The sequence below is a fragment of the Pongo abelii genome, chromosome 14 (genome assembly GCF_028885655.2).
Source record: "Pongo abelii isolate AG06213 chromosome 14, NHGRI_mPonAbe1-v2.0_pri, whole genome shotgun sequence".
NCBI classification, from domain to species: Eukaryota; Metazoa; Chordata; class Mammalia; order Primates; family Hominidae; genus Pongo; species Pongo abelii.
Window position 1 is genome coordinate 31,981,910 of NC_071999.2, and position 24,829 is coordinate 32,006,738.

The window sequence follows — 24,829 nt, forward strand, 5'->3', positions numbered from 1 at the left end:
GAGTGAGAATTCCTCAAGAGTAATTTAGGGCCTTTCCTTAGGGAAAAGAAAGGGGAAAAATTAGTTTGATGCAGTCTTAGAAATTCTATTACCCAACAGTATCATAAGTTAATATTCTTAAATTCCTATTATACTTAGTATTTCCAGTCCCTTTGACTGCTGTTGATTTCCAGATTCCCATTTTGGGCTGGACAATCTGACTGCATCCCTGCGATTTCACCAATACTTTCCTACTCTGCATTCCTCCACCTACCCAGTAGAGTTGTATAAATGTCCATTTATACAGCTGATTTTTCTAGGTTTCCTTTGATTCATTCTCATATGACAAATTCCTCAAGAGCAAAAACTAGGCCTTCAACTTTCTTAATTATGACTTACAGTAAGGATGGAAGTACTGGTTATTGCTAAAAAAATCTTTTGATAGTCTCAAACTCTTTCAAAAAGTTGAAGAGGGTGGAACATTTCCTAACTCATTCTATGACAGCAGCATTACCAACACTAAAGCTGGACAAAGACACTACAAGAAATAAAAATTACAGACCAAAGTCTCTGATCAATATTGATGGAAAAATTGTCAACAAAATACTAGCAAGCTGAATTCAGCAGCATACTAAAAGTATTATGCACAATAACCGAGTGGATTTATCCAGCTGAGTGGAATACAAGGATAGTTTCACATATGAAAAACACTATATCACATTGATACAATAAAAAAACATGTGATCTGCCTGGCGCAGTGGCTCACGCCTGTAATCCCAGCACTTTGGGAGGCCGAGGCGGGTGGATCACGAGGTCAGGATATGGAGACCATCCTGGCTAACATGGTGAAACCCCGTCTCTACTAAAAATACAAAAAATTAGCCGGGCATGGTGGCAGGCGCCTGTAGTCCCAGCTACTCGGGAGGCTGAAGCAGGAGAATGGCGTGAACCCGGGAGGTGGAGCTTGCAGTGAGCCGAGATTGCGCCACTGCATTCCAGCCTGGGTGACAGAGCGAGACTCCGTCTCAAAAAAAAAACAAAAACAAAAACAAAAAAACGTGATCATCTCAATTGATAACAGAAAATTTGACAAAATTCAATACCCTTGATTTAAAAAAAAGCCACACCCAAATTGAAATAGAAACATGATAAAGGCCATATATTAAATACCCAGATAGTATCGTACTATGATAAAAGACTAAAAGCTTCTCCTCTAAAACAAGAACAAGACAAGAATGCCTACTTCCACCACTTCTATTCAATGTAGTACTAAAAGTTCTAGCTAGAGCAATTAGGCAAAACAAGTAAACAAAAGTCATCCAAATTTGAAAACAGGCCGGGCGCCATGGCTCACGTCTGTTATCCCAGCACTTTGGGAGGCTGAGGCGGGTGGATCACCTGAGGTCAGGAGTTCGAGATCAGCCTGGGCAACATGGTCAAACCCCGTCTCTACTAAAAATACAAAAATCAGACGGGCGTGGGGACGGGCGTCTGTAGTCTCGGTTACTAGGGAGGCTGAGGCAGGAGAATCACTTGAACCTGGGAGGTGGAGGTTGGAGTGAGCTGAGATCATGCCACTGCACTCCAGTCTGGGTGACAGAGTGAGATGCCGTCTCAAAAAAAAAAAAAAAAAAAAAAAATTAAAAAAAAATTTTTGAAAACAAAGAATTATCTGTTAGCAAATGGTATGATCTTATATGTAGAAAACCTTAAAGATTCCACACCAAAAAAAAACTAATAAAGCTAATAATTCAGCAAAGTTGCAGGACACAAAACCAACAAGCATCAGTTGCATTTCTATATACAATGAACAATCCTAAGAGGAAATTAAGAAAATAATCCCATTTATAATAGATCAATAATAAAATACTTAAAAAGACCTGTACGATAAAAACAACAAAACATTGTTCAAAGAACTTAAAGACCTAAATAAATGGAAAGACATCAGTGTTCACAGATTAGACTTAAAATTGTTAAGTCAATTTAAATCTTTGAAAATCCCATTGACAATTTTTGCATAAACAGAAAAACCTAAGATTCACATGAAACTTTGAGGGGCCTTAAGTAGCCAAAACAATCTTGAAAAAGAACAAAGTTGGAAGACTCATACTTCCTTACCTCAAAACTTACTACAAAGCTACATTAATCAAAACAGTGTGGTACTAAGTTCAGATATACAGACAAATGGGACAAAAGAGAGTCCTAAAATAAACCCTAGCATATATGGCCAACTGATTTTGGCACCTCATTCAGTGGGAAAAGGACAGTCTTTTCAGTAAGTGGTGCTGGGAACACTGGGTATCTACATGCAAAAGAATGAAGTTGACCCTTACATCACATACTAAAATTAACTCAAAATGGATCAAAGAACTAAATGTAAGAGCTAAAATAATACTCTTGGAAGAAAACACAGGGCAAAAGTTTTATGACATTGGATTTGGTGATGCTTTCTTAGATATACCAAAAGCAAAGACAACAAAAGAAAAATTAGGCCAGGTGAGGAGGCTCACACCTGTAATCCCAGCACTTTGGGAGGCTGAAGTGGGAGGATTGCTTGAGCACAGGAGGTGAGAGCAGCCTGGGTAATACAGTGAGACCCCCACCTCTACAAAATATTTTAAAGTTAGCTAGGTGTGGTGGCCTATAATCCCAGGTACTTGAGAGGCTGAGGCAGGAGGAGCACCTGAGTCCAGAAATTTGAGATTGTAGTGAGCCACTGTGATTGTGCTACTGCAGCCTGGGTGGGAGTGGGACCCTGGGAGGAAGGGAGGGAGGAAGGGAGGAAGGGAGAAGGGAAGGAGGGAAGGAGGAAGGAAGGAAGGGGAGGGAGAAAGGGAGGAAGGGAGAAGGGAAGGAGGGAAGGAGGAAGGAAGGAAGGGGAGGGAGAAAGGGAGGAAAGGAGGGAGGGAGGAAAGGAGGGAGAGGAGGGGATGGGATGGAGGGAGTAAAGGAGAAAGGAAGGGAGAGTGAAAGAGAGAGGGAGGGAGGAAGGAGGGAGGAGAGGGAGGGAGAAAGACATGGAGGGAGGGAGGAAGGAGGGAGGGGAGGGGAGGGAAGGGAGGGAGGAAGGGAGGGAGAGGAGGAAGGGAAGGAATGGGAGAAAGGGAAGAAGGGGAAGGAAGGGAAGGAGAAAGAAAAAAGAGAGACTGGACTGCACCAAAATTTAAAATTTAAAACTGTGTATCAAGGGATACTACCTATAAGAGTGAACAAACAGCCCACAGAAAGGGAAAAAATATTTGCAAACTGTACATATAAGGGGATATCCAGAATTTATAAAGAACTCCTACTACTCAACAGAAAAAAACCAAACAACTGGACAAAGAACTTGAACAGCCATTTCCTCAAAGATACACAAATGGCCAATAAGCACATGAAAATATACTTAACATGACAAGGCATTAGGGAAATGCAAATCAAATCACAAAGAGATACCACTTACATACTTATTAGCATAGCTATTATAAAAAAAACTCAGAAAATAATAAGCATTGGCAAGAATGTAAAAAAACTGGAACACTGGTACATTGCTAGTGGGAATGCATAACGGTACAGCCACTGTGGAAAACAATATGGCTGTTCCTCAAAAAGTACAACATAGAATTCCACGATTCAGCAATTCCTAGATCTATACCCAGAAAACCCAAAATCTGGGGCTCAAACAGATACTTGCACACCAACGTTCACAGCAGTGTTAGTCACAACTGCCAAAAGGTGGAAAAAACCCAAATGTCCGTTAATGGATGAATGTATAAACAAAATTATGGCACATGCCACAACATGGATGCACCTTGAAAATAAGTGAAATGACACAAGAAGACAAATAGTGATTATTCCACCTCTATGAGGCACGTAGAGCAAGTTCAAGATAAAAAGCGGAATGCAGGTTCACAGAGGCCGGGGGGAAGGGAAGTATGGGGAGTGACTATTTAATGGGTACAGAGTTCTTGTTTGGGACAATGAAAAGAATTCTGGAAATGGACGGCAGTGGTTATTTGCACATTGCGAATGTACTCAGTGTCACTTAATTGGACACTTAAAAATGGCTAAAATAGTAATTTTTAGTTTAGTTTTTTTTTTTTTTTTTTTAACCACAACAACAACAAAAATCTTTTAGTAAGGATAGCCATGGTTAGGAGCTTGGACACTGGAGTTATGCCTACTTGAAACCTGGACCTGCTACCTTCCAGCTGACTGGCTCTAAGAAAGTTACTTAACCTCTAAAGAACCTTAGATTCTTCTTTTGTAAAATGAGGATGTCAATGTCTCACAGATGTGGTTAAGATTAACATTAAAAGAAGTAAAATATCGAGTACAGGGGCCATCACATAGCAGGCTATCACCCAAAAGCGATGGGTTGTTACTTCAGCAGCTCTGCAGACAGAAAACAGACGCAGTTATTATAGAAAACACATGAATGAAGAGAGATGGGAAAAGCCTTGACATGTTAACAGGCACAGGTACTGCTAACAGGGAATCATGAAAAATGGTGTGTGGCAAGGGACTCTCAGCTTTTCAATAGTTCACGAAAAACTTTTAGGTATAGAGGATTTCATTTACTACAAGTTCAATATGAAGTGTGTGATAAAGATGCTTAGAAAAGAGAATGTGATCGTAGGTCCCAACTGACAGTATAGTTCACCTGTTACTGCGCTTGTTCTAGGAACACTCTTTCAGAGACATGAATGAAAAAGAGTGCTTCCAGAATAGGGCTCCCAGGAAGGATGAAGTCTCTGAAAGCCATCTAATACAAAGATCAGCCTTGAGATCAGAAGCACACTGGGAGAATGAAGGATGGACTGAAAATAATGGCAACATAAAAAACAATTCAAGTTACTCAATAATGGAACAGGCTTCCAGCACTCAAGTGCAGGTTGACTGACCACTTGTGAAACAGATTTTACAGGAGCAATTACTACACAGGAAAGGAGGAGGACTAGGAGAAACAGTGACCTTTAAGGTATTTTCCCTATTTTACCCTCTAAGATTCTATGACTCTCAATTTTCAAATTTAAACTTTGAACTTTTCACAGACATGCTATCACAGAAAGCTGACACAAGCTACTATGTGCTAAATAAATGCAGGCACATGTAGGATGTTGTTTTACACACATGCAATTCTGTTCTAGGGAAAATCTCTTTGGATACAGAAGTAGGAGCTTGGGCAAAAGCAGTAACACAATTTCCAAAGTGTCTACTTCTAATCTGTAAATACATTTTAGGCAAAAAGGAAAAAACACACTTAAAACCCACAGGCACAAATAAACCAACTTTAATAGATATTATTTTGTATTTATATAGTGCCTTCTTCAAGAACCTTAAATGCTTTACAGACATTATCTCTAATTAATCCCCACAACAACCCTGTGAGGTAGGTATTACTCCCATTTTACAAGACAGGGAGACTGAAGCACAGAGAGGTTAAGTGACTTGCCCAAGGTCACACAGTTAAATTCACTGAAGAGCCAGGACATGAGCGCTTTAGCCTCCCAGCTCCCAGTCAAATACCTCATGATAAATCTTTAATAAAAAGTGTTTTTAAAGAAAGTATCAAGAGTAGTTATGTTATGAAAATGAGGTCTTTCTACTGCCATCAAGGAAAGAAAAAACCCTATACTGATGGTTAGAGGCCCCAAGACCCACATAATACAACATTTCCTTCTTTCCCTGTTCCCAAGCCTCCTGGTTCCTGTCTTAAATAATCTTTTAAAGGTAAAATTTCCAAGACAGAAGCCATGTGACTTAAGAAGTGGGACTTAATTTAGAATATTTACTTTTAGTTACAATAATTTATAGAAATTTTTATTCCAATATACAAAATATGGGACAGCCATCCCAACAATCATGTACATAGTTACACGGCAATCAGCCACCACTTACAACTTACACCAGCCCCGCATTTTAATCACAGTCAACCAACATACAACCTCACAATGCTTTCTTCATGGGTCACTTTTCTTACTTACTATACCTGTATTTTTCCCCCAACCCTGACCCTATATGTTTTAAAAGTATATTTAGTTTCTGATAAACTTCAAAACATTTTACTTAGATCCAGCTGCATTAAGAAGAAAAAGTAAATGTAAAACTGTCACCCCACAGTCCCTCCCCTGACAAATCATATTATGAAGTATGGTGTAGATGTGAACAAGTATGTGATTACCAGGAACTCAACACATATGCTAGAACTTGCTTTAATATGAAATTTAACTTGGCTTTTACTGCAATGTTTTTTTTAATGCAAAAATGTAAAACCAAACACAACATAGTATTTCAATGCTGTACCTTTATGCAAACGACTTCATCTATCTTTCTTAAACATGTTGTGATATAGCTAATGTTAAAACTGACACAGCTTCACTTTCCTCTTTTTCTCTGTACCGAAAGCTGCAGAAATACAGCTTTAATTCCAAGACAATTTGGTTTAAGCCTTCAAAATAAAAAGAGTGCATCCACTTCCACTGCCCTGACTTTCCCCACACTGTTGATTGTGATTCTCTGTGGCATGTTGGTAGATCAGGCTGGCTATATATAATTTGTACAAAACATCTCTAGCCAGGGTAAGGCTTTAGGAACTATCTTAAAAAGAAACTTGTCAAAATATTTTTGATATTTTGTACAAATACTAAATATTATAATTTTCTCCCAGAACATCTGTTTAAGCAGCCCAATTAAGTGACTCTGTTAAAGGTCTGCTTATGGAAAAAATAGGTGAAGTCATTTCCTGAGCCAAAAGATACAGATAATAAATGTTAATAATAGCAGCAGACTAAAAAATTCCTTTTTGTTGTTTTCCATAGTCAACAGTTTTAGCAAAAGAACTTTAGAAAATGACAAGTTTTTTAAAATTTACTGCCTGAAAAGAGTTTAATAAAGAACATCCAAGGCCTGATTGCTATTATTCTGAATATAATTTTCAATAATTTTCTGCAAGTTACATTTGGCTACTGTCAGACAACCTACTGATGCATGGAAAAACGTCCAAAAAAACTGCAATGGTTTACATACATTTTATGTTACATATATTACTTCTTAAAACCCCCAACAGAATGAATTCTTAGCAAACACAAATTTTAATTTCTGAACACCCTTCCAGTAAGATTTGTAAAGGTGGGGGGAAGGGAAGGAAGGACTTGTTTTTTGTATTCCCGGTCTACTTGATTAAAATTTAATCTTCAAAGGGTTTGTTTAGCTCGCTATCCAGGCTGCTAGGGTTATGATGAACATTATTACTTCTTTCCAGGGTAAAAAATGACATCTGAAAAGAACATAAATGCTATGACATGATTTTCCCAAGCATGATCTCAACTTGAAACATTAGAATACTTAAGAATTCTAAAGATTGGTATACCACCACTGCACCAGAATTTTTAATTATTCCAACAACTACAGGAATTTTTTTTAAATAGTTTTTTAATTTTATGAAATTAAAGCTGAAGAAAATAACTGATTTAGAAACCATAATAAAAGGACAAATATTTAGCCAGAGATATCAGTTCCTCCTGAAAAAGGATATTTACCTCCTCTCACTGCAGTTTTTCTCAAGGTATCTTACTGATTTCAGATAGAATTTAAAATTCACCTTAAAAATAGAAACAAACAAAAGGACTACTTAAACTGACATTAACTAATAAAAATATGTTCAAATTTACTGATAGAATCATGGGCACTTCATATAATACTTAGACTCTACCAGTTTTAAGTAAAATAAATAAGGAAAAAATTATAATTACAAAGCCAGTCTTTCCCCTTGGGGAAACAAAAAGCCACTTTTGACCAATTGCTCCCTACATATACATATACTGTATATTATTATAAGCTTCTTCAGAGAAGCAAAACATCTTTGTCTTCCCGACACTGGATTATCTAGCATGTTAGTTTTTACATCAGGAAGGCAACTGCAAGTGTTGGGCCCAAAAGTATTTCTGGTTTACTCTTGAAAAGACCACTGAATATGCTTCTATACATACTGAACCAGGCAAATTTATGCAGTGTGTTCAACATCATCTCCTTATCAATACAGCACAGATTCCGATTCTTTCTACTGCACCCCCAAGGAATTCAAAGCATTATTGGTGCAATTAATAAAGAGAAAATGCGTGCCAATGACTGGAAGGCTGTTTTACAAGAGGAGCTGGTATCTCTGATCTCACCTCCTTGTTGTATGGAACTGTACAGACAGTATGATACCTGAGCAAATAAATCAACTACCATGATCGGAAGGGCCTGTCAATCCTCGACTTTGCTTTATCGTGTGCAAAGTGTGCTACTGCCCCCTGAGCTTCCTGCATTTCTCTTTTCTTGAAAAATCAGTGCTTGATCCTTTCCAAAATAACCAGAGAAGAAATGAGGCAGAAAGTATCTCTTCATCACGGTTCCCCCTCAGTCCCGAGACTGATAGAAAAGGATGTAACCAGACTCAGAGTTCTTTGAGATATCTGATGTCAACCCGTAGAATTCTTCAATAGCTTGTGCATCTATTTTCTGTGAGGTAAAATGTAAACATTAGTACATAAATGAGCTCTGTACAGCCAGAATGGCTTAAATTGAAAAGATTGACAATACCAAGTATTTGGTGAAAATGTGGGGAAAATGGAACTCTCATACATAGCTGGCAGGGCACACCGAAAAAATGTTTATAAATACCTATCTTCTAAAGCTGAACATACAACTACCCTTTGATCCAGCAATTCTACTTCTAGGTACAGGATGAATTATATGAAACCACTAATAACTATTTTGGACCTACAAAATGGTAACTTCTAGGCCGGGCACAGTGACTCACGCCTGTAATCCCAGTACTGTGGGAGGCCAAGGCGGGCAGATCACCTGGGGTCAGAAGTTCGAGACCAGCCTGACCAACGTGGAGAAACCCCATCTCTATTAAAAATACAAAATTAGCTAGGCGTGGTGGCGCATGCCTGTAATCCCAGCTACTCAGGAAGCTGAGGCAGGAGAATCGCTTGAACCCAGGAGGTGGAGATGGCGGTGAGCCGAGATCGCACCCTTGCACTCCAGCCTAGGTAACAAGACTCTGTCTCCCAAAACAACAAAAAGGCAACTTCTAGTGGTCCAACCTAACATATATCCAAGAAAAATGAGTGTATACGTCCAGCAAAAGGCTTGTAAAAGATGACCAATGCATTTTAATTCACAATAGTCATTAACTGACAAAAAGTCAAATTTCTAACTTGGTATATTCATACAGTAGAAAAGGACAAAGCAGTGAAAAAGAACTGCTATTACCGCAGGCAACAAGAATGCATCTCACAAATATATTAATGAGTGAATAAAGTCTGACATAAAAGAAATCATGCTATGTGAGTCCATTTATATTCAAGCCTAGGCAAAATTAATCATAATGATAGAAGTCCAAATAGCAGGCTCCAGGAGGGTAGAGGTGAGGAAAGCTGTAAGTTCTGACCAGAAGGAGGAACAAGGGGGCCTGCTGCAGTGTTGAAAATGAATTGTATCTTGACCTGGATGGTAGTTACAAATGTGAGTGTGTGAGTATGGCTGTGTGTGTGTGACATGGGGGGGGCACATGTATAAAAATTCATCAAATTCAGATTTGTATACTTTACTGTATGTATGTTAAATGGCTTAATTTTTTTTTTTTTTTTTTAAGCCAAATCTGTTGTTGAAAGCTTTCCCTTGTTTTATTCTTTTTTTTTTTTTTTTGAGACGGAGTTCACTCTTATTGCCCAGGCTGGAGTGCAATGGCACCATCTTGGCTCACTGCAACCTCCGCCTCCCGGGTTCAAGCGCTTCTCCTGCCTCAGCCTCCCGAGTAGCTGGGATTACAGGCATGCGCCACCATGCCCGGCTAATTTTGTATTTTTAGTAGAGACAGGGTTTCTCCATATTGGTCAGGCTGGTCTCAAACTCCCAACCTCAGGTGATCCGCCCGCCTCGGCCTCCCAAAGTGCTGGGATTACAGGCGTGAGCCACCGCGCCCGGCCTCCCTTGTTTTATTCTAGGTGTGTAAAGGTTAGGTGACCACTCAACTGCTGGGCTTGGACGTTGCAGAGTAAGAAGTAGGAATTAGACTACAATCTACAGACCCAGACATTTGTCTCATATTCATCACCAATCATATATAAATGAGAAACTATGAGAAAAAGTGAAAAGCAACATATGCATACAACTTTCAAAAATAAGAAATTAAGAAACTACTTACTTCTACAATGTCGTCATCAAACAACAACCAAAAATCATGACTCTTAACTATTGCAATATAATGGCCTCGATTGGGACCACTAAAACAAACAAAGAAGAAGTTAATTCAATATATTTATTAATATTACTCATTCATGCTCTAAATTTTATGTTTTATAAAGAAACTGAAACAGATAAATAGCAGTAAAACAGAACTGCTTCTTTTTTATACCTCTTACCTATTCTTGCCAAAAAAGATAAAGCTACACTGAGTTGAACTGGTAATCAATTTTAAAATCAAATAATTAGTACTCTAAGAGATATATCAGTATTCTTTTCACATAAAGCTATATTATTGAAATTCTTTACTGGCTTTGTAATAATTTTCAATTTTGCTTCTATAATAAAAGACAAATTTTTCTATCATTTTATAAGGGAGGGGATCACAGCAGAACATGCTGAGTTGGACTATAAAACAATGCATACAGAATTATTTCTAAGTCTCACTCCCTTGGTAACGGTTTCTTTCTTGAGGAAAGATCCAACATGATGCTTGAAACAGGTGAGGATATCAAATCCTTGGTTCCAAAATCAAGCCTGAACTTCATAAAATGTCTTTTTAAAAGCAAATGACCTTTGCTCAATGGTAAGTAATTATTAAGTACCTAATTCTTAATACCATTATAACTATGACTATGATTGCCCCAGATTTGTCATTTCAAACAAATCCGGAATATATAAATGTAGATACACATAAAAATAAAGGAGGCATAATTCCTTTTAAAAGCAATTCTTTGCTTTATAAAAGGATATGACAAAGGTCTTAACCTCTTCCAGTTTTAAGTATGGTTCATTATAAAGGCTTATATAATTATATTTATTAAATTGTAATTCTATAATTAATACAGAAGTTAAAATCCTTTTCAACACAAATTATTCTTTATGGTGAACACTATTTTAAAAGTAGTACCAGATATTAGAATAAGCCACCTACTATAATATCTTATGTTTCTCAGATCATTTGATCCTGTAGGTGAGATAAATATCTTAGGTGACAGAATGATACCAACAAAAATATATTTTTTTTTTAAACTATGGAGGATGACACATCAAAACTTTTTCTTAAAAAAGCATTTATAATGCTTTAAGTCTATTTCTGTATTTATTTAGGACTCATCTAAAGGGTCTTGTGTGTTATGGGGAGAGGGTCAGAAATGAAAACAAAATTATAAAAGGTGAAATAAAGAAAAATCAAAGAAAGGTTGCAGAACACAGGGTGGAAGGAAAGGAGGTGGGTGGGGTGAGGACTAGTAAATTGAGAAAAGTTAGGCGGCTTTTTCCTTTGGCAAATAACTAGTTTGAAGAACAGTAGACAAAAGTTAATTTCATAAACTAAAAATGAAATGAGAGATGAAGGGCTGAACTTCCACCTAAGGAAGTTGTTTCTTAGGCATCTGATTTCTGGACATTAAACACACTCAGTTGAGTAGATACAAATGCGTAAGGTAGGCAAATAACTATTGATTGCTGTTGAGATTAAAGAGATATCAACAACTGCTTGCCCAAATACCCCTTCAGTACAACAGATAACTACTCCAAAAACATAATCCAAGGCAGAATATGATATAAAAGTAGAGCCACAGGAGAGGCCTCATCCAGCAAGACAGGAGGTAGAGGGGAGAGAGGGATGGGAAATCAAGAAATGGAGCCCAGTTTTGAGATGGGCTTGAAGGGTAATACTTAGTCAACAAACATTTGCTAGAAGTCTCTTCTAGGCTAGGCACCGGGGATAGAGAAGGAGCAAGCTGAACTGGAACTGACATGCTGATAAATGAGGCTGTGCACACCCTCCACACTTTCATATGAAGCAAATCTACAAATAAGTCTGATAAATAAAATACACAATGGAAAAAGATTCTAAAATATGATTAGTCTTTTATTAGTGAGCAAATTATTTCCTGTTTTAAAAAGCACCTGTTCTCCTAAGGGAAGTAGACATACATCCTAAGAGAGTACATAAAGCACTAAGACAGGGCTAGCAATGCACGTCTAGTATTTATGTGAAGACAATGGAGCAGCACCACGTGGAGACTGAGGCTGGGCAGAAGAACATCAAGGAAGACTTCCAGAGAGGACAGGCAGGAAGGCATGAGGCAATGAGAGTGAGACAGGAGAAAGAGTAAGACCCTGGGGTGGGGGCGGGATCCCAAAGACCTGCTGTGCAGAACTCCACCAGGAGTGAGTTCCCAGTGAAGGCAGACCACCAGGGCTGTGAGGAAAGTCAATAAACATCTCTCTGCAATTTTCTGCAACAATTCTGACAGTAGGGATTCAGACAGCTGGCAAGAGGATTTTACAGTGCTTGTGAGAACATGCTTTAAATAACTGACTGTGGTGTTCAAGATGGGAGAAGCAAGTGAGGCCAAAGAAAAGGTTAAAAAGGGAAAGGGTCAAGAGACTCAAGGATTTAAGGGTGGGGAAAGGGTTGGGTTAATTTTAAAAGGGGAGAGTGAGGAGGGGACCCCTCCCCAATGAGTCAGGCATCTCAGCTCAGTATATTGTGAGTAGAGCAATTCTAAAAATCTAGCATGATTTAAGTAGAGTAGGACTGTCATTAAATTTGAAGAAGCTAATGGGTGTGAGAAAGTAAACATTATAAAGCTAAGATGTGAGAAGGTAATATTATATTTTTGTTAATAAAACAGTAGCAGTAGCTAAGGGATTTACATCTCCCTTTGAATCCTAACAAAGCAATGTGGTAATTAGTATTATTTACATTTTCTAGAAGAGAAAACTGAAGCCTTTTCAGGAAGCTATGCATAACGTTACACTGCCCACAACTGGCAGAAATGGTACTGAGATCCAAGTTTCTTTCACTCTGAAAACCTGGTCTGAGTCACTACACCAAGGTTCTTTAAGTAATCTTGACATTGCTTCACTCCTTTAAGATGTGATCACTCTTAATTTAGAAGTAGAAGAAAGATTCTTGCTGAGGATAAAAGACGGGACCCAAGGCTGACCCAGGCAATGGAGGTAGAAGATGATTATCAAAGAGCATTTGCTCCCTCCGGATTGTCCTTAAAAATTCTCATCAGAGGCCGGGGGCAGTGGCTCACGCCTGTAATCCCAGCACTTTGGGAGGCCGAGGCGGGCAGATCACGAGGTCAGGAGATTGAGACCATCCTGGCTAACACGGTGAAACCCCATCTCTACTAAAAATACAAAAAATTAGCCGGGCATGGTGGCGGGCGCCTGTAGTCCCAGCTACTCGGGAGGCAGAGGCAGAAGAATGGCTTGAACCTGGGAGGCGGAGCTTGCAGTGAGCCGAGATGGCGCCACTGCACTCCAGCCTGGGCGACAGAGCAAGACTCCATCTCAGAAAGAAAAAAAAAAAGAAATTCTAATCAGAGAGCTGGGAGGAGGGCTGAAGATGAGAAAGCTGGAACTTTTTTTATTTGGAGAAAACATGCTGTTAGTACAAGTTTCCCAAAACCAAGGGAAAAATGATGAGTGCCTGCTTTAAAATTATTAAAGGAAATTCTAAGCAGTCAATGAAGACAGTTGTGTTCCAAATACAAGTTTTGATTATGTGATGCTCTTGCAGTTTGAGAATTTTCTGAGGTATTTAATAAGGTCAATTATAGGTATGTATGTTCATACAGAGAAGATGTGTATACCATGTTGGAAAAGAAGATGAGAAGAAGACAGAAAGCAAAATTGGCTAATAGGAAATGATAAATACACACACAGGTAAAATCAAAAAATGAATCTGGAAGATTATTTCCAATGCCATTTAAAAATGCTTTTTACAACCATTGATATGCTGAACATATGCAATTAAACTCAGAAGTGATTTATTTTAACCAATAACCCTCTATACACACACCCCAAAAAAGGAAAAGAAAAACTAACAGATCTCAAAGTTCTAGGAAATCAGATATAGTACTTGTAGAGTAATAAATAATAAAAATAAAAACAATCTATTTTAACATATAAAATTTTTAAGAAATGATAAAACATAAAGCTAAAACTCCGTTTTGAAATAAAATCATCTTGAGAGAATACAGAATTTCTAAAAGTTCTATATTTGAATAATTCATGAACATCCTGAATGTACACTGCTCTTCTAACCTAGAAATTCCATTACTATGCCCCCGGAGTTGCAATTACCTTCCACAGTGAACCACAACAGCAACAAGGTCGTACATTCTGTCTGGATTGGTGGCATCACCTGAAGTGTTAAATAGACGAAGTTCTAAAGGAAAAACTACCCGGTAAGAGAGTTTTGTATATCGATGAAGTTGATCCATATATTTAAATCTCTTCAGGTGTAGAGCTAGAATCATGGGCAGTTTTTTAACTTTCATCCTATTAAAAATAAAAATGAAACAAAATTTCATAAAAGATATCCACCATGTCCTTGAATTATCAAACTTTACGATATCCAATGAACAGACAGTCAATGGTCAGTTTTAATAGCCCAGCAACGCCCAGTTTTGCACATTTCTAACAATTATTTTTATACTGACAAAACAATATTCTGAACATCTTAATATGACCCCACCCCACCCATTGTCACACCACATAATTTGACACAGCACTCAATATGGCTCCAAAACAGATGGAATGGCATTAGTCCTTGGTTAAGGAATCTGTATTTTTCAAACACACATCTCTTATAATAAGGCTAAATGCACAGGGTGCTCAAGAGTGGTAGAGGCAAGGCCGGGCGCGGTGGCTCACGTCTGTAATCCCAGAACTTTGGGAGGCCGAGGCGGGTGGATCACCTGAGGTCATGAGTTCGAGACCAGCCTGGCTAACATGGTGAAACCCTGTCTCTACTAAAAATACAAAAAATAGCCGGGTGTGGTGTCAGGTGCCCATAGTCCCAGCTACTTGGGAGGCTGGGGCAGGAGAATCGCTTGAACCCAGGAGGCGGAGGTTGCAGTGAGCTGAGATCACGCCACTGCACTCCAGCCTGGGTGAAAGAGTGAGGCTCTGTCTCAAAAACAAACAAAACAAAACAAAAAAAAAAGAGTGGTAGAGGGAAAACAAGTTTCTTGAAACTGACAGTTCCTTTGGACTTGGGTAGACTGAAATCTATTTTTTCTATCAATCTATATGATGCAGGTACAGACTGACAATAGGAGACTAAAACAATAAAAGCACTAAAGACCATTCAAGGTGCTTGTCAGAGACAAGAAATAACTCCATATTAAGAAAAATGACAATGTATATCCTAGAAAGGGAGTAAAATAACCTGGAAACTTAGGAGTTAAGTTTTTAATTGTGAAACACAGGCTGTTCTTCATGTTCTAAATAATCTTTATTATGCCTTTAAATGCCATTTCTCCCTGAGAGTGCCTTTGTACTCCTACTTCACCTAAAAATCTATTCTTCTTTTAATGGCTCAGCTCAAATGTCACACCCTCTGGCACAAATACACCTGCTCTCTTCAATCCTCCATCAGCACCTTACAGGTTCACTTTATATATGTCAAGCTTATTACATGGTAACAATTTTAGGTGATTATGGTTCTTTTCTTCTAGGCCCTGAACTCTTGGCAGCTAGAAAGCATTCCCTTCATTTTTATTTCCCCACTATCTAGCAACATGCCTGACATATGATAGATGCCAAATGTTGCAGAACTGAATTTTAAATGGGTCTGGTGAAGCAAAATACTCCTCACAATTTAAAGAAGTGATATATGGTAAGCCACTGCCTCTAATAAGTGAAAAAAAAATCATTTTATAACATTATACTAAATCTGCATTCTACACATCTTAAATATGGTGGATAGCTTATTATTCCTAAATTACTTACTATTTAACGAACTTGGCCTTTTGGAAACATTAGCCAAAGTAAAGGTAAACACCTAGTCACTCCTAGAAAGCAATCCAGCAATATGAATTAGGAGCCTTTATGGCCTTTGTCTCAGTAATCCTATTTCTGGAAATACAAATTAAATATATAATCAAAAACATCCCTTATGAGAATAATCTCCTATTAGAGTTCTTTTACATTGTAAAAAATCCCAACTATTCAGCAACAGGAAATGTGGAAATAAATTAGAATTCAAACATAACAGAGTGTTGTACAACTTAAATAAAACAATGCTGATGAAAGTTTCTAGGTGACATGAGAAAATACTTAAGAAGTCAGGATATAAAATATAATTCAACTATGAAACATCAGACCTTTGATTAAACCCATGTAGAGTTACTGAAACGAAATCTTTACAAAACAACAAGGTATCCTTTGAGAATTTCCAATGGATGGTAGATGCAAAAGAAGAATTTTCTCAGCATAAAATGAGTATCAGTGCACTATTAATAAATGGCAGTCAGGTAAGATTAGGAAGAGGAAAGAGAATGAACATGGCCCGATGGGTAGGGAAAATGTGCTTTTAGAAATTACACAACGGGAGGAGTCCAAATGCAGAAAAGAGAAAATATCTCAATAATAGCAGATACAATATGTTTAATAAGATAACACATGAAGAATATGAATCCTATTTGCCAAAGATCCTCCCAGAGGAGAAGTGCTGGCTACCACAAAGAAACCAACTACTCAAGGAATTGTCAAGCAAAAATATGTGTGGAGCCATATTTTTAAGATGATGAGAGACTAGCTTACAAAATTTCCCTCATATTGAAATGGCTCCAGAAAAAAAGCAGAAAACTGCTTGAACATACGTGTAAGGAGTGTGAAACTCATTATGTAGATTTTGCAGCAGAAGGAAGAAAAAAGAAGTTGATTTCCTGCTCAAAACACTAAGATCACCAAAACACCAAAGAATTGATAGGATTCTGGCTTTCTTTCCATTCAAACTTGTGCGGAGGGAGGTTACATTAGGGAGGTCTTGATCACTGTTATTGTTTTAAAAAAAAGTGGTCTTAGAACATAATGTTTTCTACAAAAGACAAACATTTTGAAGTAAAAACAGGACAGAGAACATTTTTTTTCCTTTTAAGTTTGCATAAACACTGATTTTTAAAAATCTTCTGTAAACAGATACAAATTAATTTTCTATTTAAATTTATTTTTTTAATGACATTTACTGACCACATAACCAACTACTTAAAATTTGGATGAATTTCTATTATTCAGTTGGCCCTCCATATTGGGAGTTCCACATCCACAGATTCAACCAGCCATGAAATGAAAATATTCAAAAAATAAATAAGTAAAAAAAAAAAAGACAAAAATAATACCATTTTAAAAAATACAGTGTAACAACAATTTTTATATACCATTTACATTGTATTAGGTATCAAAGTACATAGGAGGATGTGCATAGGTTATATGCAAATGCTATGTCATTTTATATCAGGGACTTGAGCAACCATGCATTTTGCTATATGTGAGGGCCCTGGAACCAACTGATACTGAGGCACAACTCTATGCATTTTCTTGGTTTTACATCTTTAAAATGACAAATTGCATCCATGTTGTATTCTAACATAACAGGGGGTTGCCTTTCTTGATAATGTCTAGTTATAATTTAAAACTATTCAAAAAAGAAAGCAGAAGGATGGGAAAAGACATATCATGTAAACACTAAACCTAAGTAAGCTGGCTGTACTAATGTCAGACAAAGCATACAAGATAAGGAATCTTACCAGAAATAAAGAATACTGCATAATAATGAAGGTCAATTAACTAGGAGAACATAACAATCTTAAAAGCATGTGCTCCAAAATTTGAAAGAATTATAGAAATAGACAAGTGTATACCCAGAATTGGAATCTTTAACAGACTTCTCTCACTAACAAAAAAAATCAGTAAGGATAGGAAAATATGAACACCCTAACTACGGACTTAATTGACATTTATGGAATACTCAACCTCAAACTGCACTATACACATTCTTCTCAAGTTCAACCGAAACATTCACTAATGTACTGGACAATAAAGAAGTCTCAATAAATTTCAAAGATGAAATCAGAGTATGTCCTCTGATAAAAAAAAAAATCTAGAAAATCCCCCCAGATATGGAAACTAAGCAACACATTTCTAAATAAGCCATAGGACAAACAGAACATCACAAGGGAAATTAGAATATATTTTTAAATGGATGATTATTATGAGACTACAACATCCTCTCATTTTAGGTCCTGTTCCCTAGAGCAGACCCTGAGACAGAAAGTCCCAGGCCTGTGATTTAATGTCGTGCTCCCTGTGTGTGGGGCGGGGAGGTGTGGGGAGAGGGAAGGAAACCAGGTAAGGATTCAATCTCAAGCAAAATCCCAGAAAGAGTGGCTTCAGCTCAGTGTCAGAGAAACCCTGGAGTCTAAATTTCACCTCAGATTTCTCTTGACCACAAGGTAGCTGGGGTTTCATATGGTAAAGAGCACCTGTCAGTGACTGGTCAAAGACTTGGAATTTGAACCAAACTCCAGAAACTCCCTTCTCTAGTAGCCCAAGGGGGAGTCCTTCCCAGAGCCATCAGGTGCTAAGTATTCCAAAGGACTAGGGGAGGAGCTGGAGGAAGGACTGACATTGCCTGCAACCACCCTCAACCGGAATACCAACTACCCTGCCGCAGGCAAGCAACACCACTACGGGATGGAATGCAGACCCTGGAATCCAGTGGAATCTGAGCTGTTTTTCTCAACAGTCAGAAACCCTTTTTAAAGTAAATTTCCTACTTCTATAAACTGTGTGAACCAAACAGAGTTCTATAGATGGAATCTGATCCAGAGGACACTATTTGCAAGCTCTGCCACAGATGAATGCAATACCCCAGCCACAGGCACTTAAGAACTTACCAACATCCTGTCAGCAGAGAAGTCCTGACCACACAGAAAAGCTTAATTGTACAGACATTCAGTTCCAAGGACTGAATTCCATGCCCTTTTAAAATGTACCATCAACAAGGATTAATTGTGACACATTACAATGAGGGGGTCAGGGCAAATAGAATGCTTTATGTGAGAAAGACTCTAAGGTGACTCAGTGAGATATAAGCAATGAGAGGACATTTAGGCAGCAGAACCTGAACTCCAGCATGTGTTAAAATGGGGGATGGGTCACAGGCACAAATGAGGCTCATGACATACCCCAACATGTATATAAAACATAGTATTGAGTGATGGACATCTGGAGATCCAGGTAGGCATGCAGGCAGGGAGCCAGGAGGCACCAACTTCTCAACAGATGGAAGGACCCACCCAACTCAGATTCTAGAAGACTTGCATGGGGGTGTGTGTGCCAAAAGGTGGTTGCAGATGTTGACTACAGCAAAGCAAATCCCTACTGCCGATATGATTTTGACATGATACTACACAAGTTACCATTACTGGGACTGGCTACAGGGGAATAAGATATGGATCTAGTTAGGAAAATGAAGCAAAAGGTAGGGCCTTCATCTCACAAACAGGAAGCAATTCAATCATTAAATCTAGGGCAGATACTCAGAGATGGACTGTGGCCATGACAATGTGATGCTGAGTCACCTGGCCATGAATGGATCTTCTTCAATACCTGATAAGAACAGGACTGGTCCCAGAAGTGGGGTCAGGCACATATGGAATAAAGGGACAGTAAAGAGACTTGAGAGAGGAAAGATGAGAAGGCAAGGAGCTTAGCTGCCAGCGCACTGTCACTAATCATTGGATCCCACAGAGTAGTGACAGAAATACAGGCATACCTTGGAGACACAGCAAGTTCAGTCCCAGGCTACCGCAATAAAGTGAAGACCGCAATAAAGCAAGTCATACACATTTTTGGTTTCCCAGTCCATATAAAGGTTATGCTTATACTATACTGTAGTGTATTATGTATAGCATTATGTCTGAAAAAAGTCCATATCTTAATTTAAAAATAGTTTATTGCTTAAAAAATGATCATCTGAGCCTTCAGTGAATCATAATCTTTCTGCTGGTGGAGGGTCTTGCCTCAAGGATGATGACTGCTGACTGATCAGGATGGTGGCTGCTGAAGGTCAGGGTGGCTGAGGCAATTTCTTTTTTTTTTTTTTTTTTTTGAGACGGAGTCTTGCTCTGTCGCCCAGGCTGGAGTGCAGTGGCGAGATCTTGGCTCACTGCAAGCTCCAGGCTGAGGCAATCTCTCAAAATAAGACAAGAATGTCTGCCACATCAACTGGCTTTTCCTTTCACAGATTTCTCTGTAGCATGTGATGCTGTTTGATAGCATTTTATCCACAGAACTTCTTTCAAAATTGAGGCAATCCTCTCAAACCCTGATGCTGCTATCAACTAAGGTTATGTAATATTCTAAATCCTTTGTTGCCATTTCAACAATGTTCACAGCATGTTAACCACGAGTAGATTCCATCTCAACAAACCACATTCTTTGATCATCCATAAGAAGCAACTTCTCATTCATTCAAGTTTGATCATGAGATTGCAGCAATTCAGTCACATCTTCAGGATCCTCTTCTAATTCTTGTTCTCTTGCTGTTTTCACCACATCTACAGTGACTTCCTCCACGGAAGTTTGAACCCCTCAAAGTCATCAATGAGGGTTGGAATGAACTTCTTCCAAACTCCTGTTAATGTTAATATTTTGACCTCCTCCCATGAATCACAAATATTCTAATGGCACCCAGAATGGTGAATCCTTTCCAGAAGGGTTTCAATTTACTTTGCTCAGATCCATCAGAGGAATCTCAATCTATGGCAGTTATAGACTTAAAAAATATAAATAATAAGAATTGAAAGTCAAAATAACTCATTGATTCATGGGCTGCAGAATGGATCTTATGTTAGCAGACATGAAAACAACATTAATCTCTTTGTGCGTCTCCATCAGCGCTCTTGGGTGATCACATGTATTGTCAATAAGCAGTAATATTTTGAAAGAAATCTTTGTTTCTGAGTGATAGGTCTCAACAGTGAGCTTAAAATATTCAGTAAATTATGCTATAAACATATGTGCTGTCATCCAGGCTTTGTTTCTTTTCTACAGCACAGGCAGGGTAGATTCAGCATAATTCTTAAGAACTCAAGGATTTTAGGGACGGTAAATGAATACTGGCTTCAACTTAAAAGTCACCAGCTGCATTAACCGCTAACCAGAGAATCAGCCTGTCCTTTGAAGCTGGGCACTGACTTCTCTCTAGCTATGACAGTCCTAATCACCCTCTTTTTCCAATAGAAGACTGTTTCCTCTATATTGAAAATCTGTTGTTTAGTGTAGCCACCATCAGCAACTATTTTAGCTAGACAATCTAGATAACTTACTACAGCTTCTAGATTAGCATTTGCTGCTTTACCTTGTACTTTTATCTCATGGAGACGGCTTCTTTCCTTAAAACCTCATGAACCCACCCCTGCTAGCTTCAAAATTTTCTTCTGCAGCTTCCTTACCTCTCTCAGCCTTCATAGAATTGAAGACAGGCCCTTGTTTTGGATTAGGCTTTGGCTTAAGGGAATGTTGTAGCTAGTTTGATCTTCTAACCAGGTCACTCAAACTTCTCCATACTGGCAATAAGGCTGTTTTGCTTTCTTATCATTTGTGGGTTCACTAGAGTAGCTCTTTTAATTCTCTTCAAAAACTTTTTCTTTGCACTCATATCTTGGCTGTTTGGTGCAAGAGGCCTAGCTTTCAGCCTATCTTGGCTTTCAACATGCCCTATTCATTAGGCTTAATCATTTCTAGCTTTTCACTTAAAGTGAGAGACATGCAAATTCTCACTTGAACCCTTAGAAGCCATTGCAAGGTTATTAATTGGCCAAATTTCAATATTGTTGTGTCTCAGGGAATAAAGAAGCCGAGACAGAGGTAGGAGGGGGGAAACGTCAGGTTGGTGGAGCAGTCAGAACGCACAACATTTAAGTTCATCATCTTTTTCTTTTTGAGACAGAGTTTCACTCTTGTTGCCCAGGCTGGAGTGCAATGGCATGATCTCGGCTCACCGTAACCTCCGCCTCCCAGGTTCAAGTGATCCTCCTGCCTCAGCCTCCCGAGTTGCTGGGATTATAGGCATGTGCCAGCACACCCAGCTAATTTTGTATTTTTAGTAGAGATGGGGTTTCACCATGTTGGTCAGGCTGGTCTCGAACTCCCGACCTCAGGTGATCTGCCCACCTTGGCCTCCCAAAGTGCTGGGATTACAGGTGTGAGCCACCGCACCTGGCTAAGTTCATCATCTTAAATGGGTGCAGTTCATGGTGCTCCCAAGACAATTACCATAGCAACATCAACGATAACTGATCATGTATTACCATAACAATATAATAATGAAAAAGTTTGAAATAGTGCAAGAATTACCAATAATGTGACAGAGACAGGAAATGTGCGCACATGCTGTTGGAAAAATGGCACTGATAGACTTGCTCAACACAGGGTTGCCACAAACCTTCAATCTGTAAAAACTGCAGGATCTGCAAGGTGCTGTAAAGTGAAATGCAATGTGCTGTTCTCTAAGACCTCAGCCTCAGCCTCCCCCTCGCCCCCATGCCAGCAGCCAGGGACAGGAAAACAACACCTGAAACAGCCATCAATCCTTTCTCATTACAGTTCCCCAGGGCGATCACTCTCCTCTCACCTATATGCTTTAACCTCCCATGGGATAAACGTATATGACCACTAGAGTGACATTTCCCAAACTGCTATCTTTCCTGAACTGCGCTATTTACAGAGTTCAATAGGCATGCTATATAAACGGAGTCTATGTGCAAGTAAATTCTGGAAAAAGCTGGATAAAGTTTCTTTTATTTTGTGAGTCTTCGGGTGCGTGAATATTTAGACAAAATATTATACATCAAATTCATTTGATCATAAAATACTAATTTTGTGGCACATCATTAACATTCCCAAAAATCATTCTTCAGTGTTCTTGGGATGAACCTTTTTGGGAGAAATTTTTTTTTTTTTGAGACGAAGTCTCACTCTTGTCACCCAGGCTGGAGTGCAATGGCGCAATCTCGGCTCACTGCAACCTCTGCCTCCCAGGTTCAAGTGATTCTCCTGCCTCAGCCTCCCAAGTAGCTGGGATTACAGGTGCCTGCCACCATGCCTAGCTAAATTTTGTATTTTTAGTAGAGACGGGGTTTCACAGTTGGCCAGGCTGGTCTCAAACTAGGTTATACATTTTGTTATCTTTTTAACTACAAAAAAAATATGCACTTGAAGTCTGTCACTCATAAATCCATGTTCGCATACACATACACACACACACACACACACACACACACACACACACACACAAATTCTTGTCTGGGTGTGGTGGCTCATGCCTGTAATCCCAGCACTTTGGGAGGCCAAGGCAGGCAGATCACGGGGTCAAAAGATTGAGACCATCCTGGCCAACATGGTGTAACCCCGTCTCTACTAAAAATACAAAAATTAGCTGGGCGTGGTGGTGCACACCTGTAGTCCCAGCTACTCAGGAGGCTGAGGCAGGAGAATTGCTTAAACCCAGGAGCTGGAGGTTGCAGTGAGCCAAGATCATGCCACTGCACTCCAGCCTGGAGACACAGTGAGATGGAAAAAAAAAAAAAAAAGAGTTCTATAGTTTTAGGTCTTAAATCCATTTTGAGCTAATTTTTTGTAGATGATATAAGGTAAGGGTTCAACTTTATTCTTTTTCGTGTGGATATTCGGTTTTCCCAACACCATTTGCTAAAGACATTATCCTTTTCCCACTATGTATTCTTAGCACCCTTGACGAAGATCAGTTGCCTGTATATGTATGGTTTTATTTCTGGGTCATTTTGTTCCACTGGTCTATATATCTTTAGGCCAGTACCATACTGTTTTAATTACTTTAGCTTTGTAATATACTTTGAAATCAGAAGTTTAATGCCTCCAGCTTTGTTCTTTTCTCTCAAGATTATTCAACTATTTAGGGTCTTCTGTGATTCCATGTGGATTTTTGGATGTTTTTTTCTATTTCTGCAGAAAATGCCATAGGAATTTTCATAGGGACTGCACTGAATCTGTAGGTTGCTTTGGGTAGTATGGACATTTTAACAATATTAAGTCTTCCATCCATGAATACAGGATGTGTTTCTATTTATTTGTATCTTAATTTCTTTCAGTAACATCTTATAATTTTCAATATATAAGTCTTCTGCCATGTAAATTTATTCGTAAGTATTTTATTGTTTCTAATACTATTATAAATGGAATGTTTTCTTTTTTCTTTCTTTCTTTTTTTTTTTTTTTTGAGATGGAGTCTCGCTCTGTTGCCCAGGCTGGAGTGCAGTGGCGCCATCTCGGCTCACTGCAACCTCTGCCTCCCTGCCTCCAAGTAATTCTCTTGCCTTAGCCTCCAGAGTAGCTGGGATTACAGACGTGTGCCACCACGCCTGGCTAATTTTTGTATTTTCAGTAGAGATGGGGTTTTAGCATATTGGCCAGGCTGGTCTTGAACTCCTGACCTCAGGTGATCCGCCCACCTTGGCCTCCCAAAGTGCTGGGATTACAGGCGTGAGCCACCGCGTCTGGCCGTCAAATTGATTTTTGGTTTTTTACTAAGAACTATGGTCTGTATACTCAACACAAGCTTATCCTATTATTCCAAGACTAGAACTATAAACTTTCAGAAGTGAATTCATCCAAGTAAAGGTCAAAAATATTAAATGAATTGCTCAATATCACACCATAAATTAACAGAAAGGTTGACACTAGATCCTAACGAGAAATATGTAACTTCTGTAAAGTTGTCTTTCCAGAAACTTATGCAAAATTTATCCTACAAAGTGTCCAAAAATATGTGGGG

General features: G+C 38.7%; 1 protein-coding gene across 5 annotated transcripts in view; it reads right to left on the reverse strand.

Moving 5' to 3' along the window:
* USP12 (ubiquitin specific peptidase 12) overlaps window positions 1–24,829 on the reverse strand; it is a 210,002-nt gene that overhangs the window by 14,685 nt on the left and 170,488 nt on the right. For 3 of the 5 annotated variants that reach the window (XM_054528836.2, XM_024230934.3, XM_054528837.2), the window contains 3 exons: window positions 14,308–14,505; window positions 10,160–10,238; window positions 5,236–8,463 (listed from right to left, as the gene is read on the reverse strand). In XM_054528836.2, coding sequence (XP_054384811.1) covers window positions 8,362–8,463; window positions 10,160–10,238; window positions 14,308–14,505 — 379 coding nt within the window. In that variant the 3' untranslated portion in view covers window positions 5,236–8,361. Of the gene's footprint in view, window positions 1–5,235; window positions 8,464–10,159; window positions 10,239–14,307; window positions 14,506–24,829 lie in introns of those variants that run through there. The other 2 variants (XM_024230935.3, XM_063714866.1) reach the window with 1 other exon arrangement.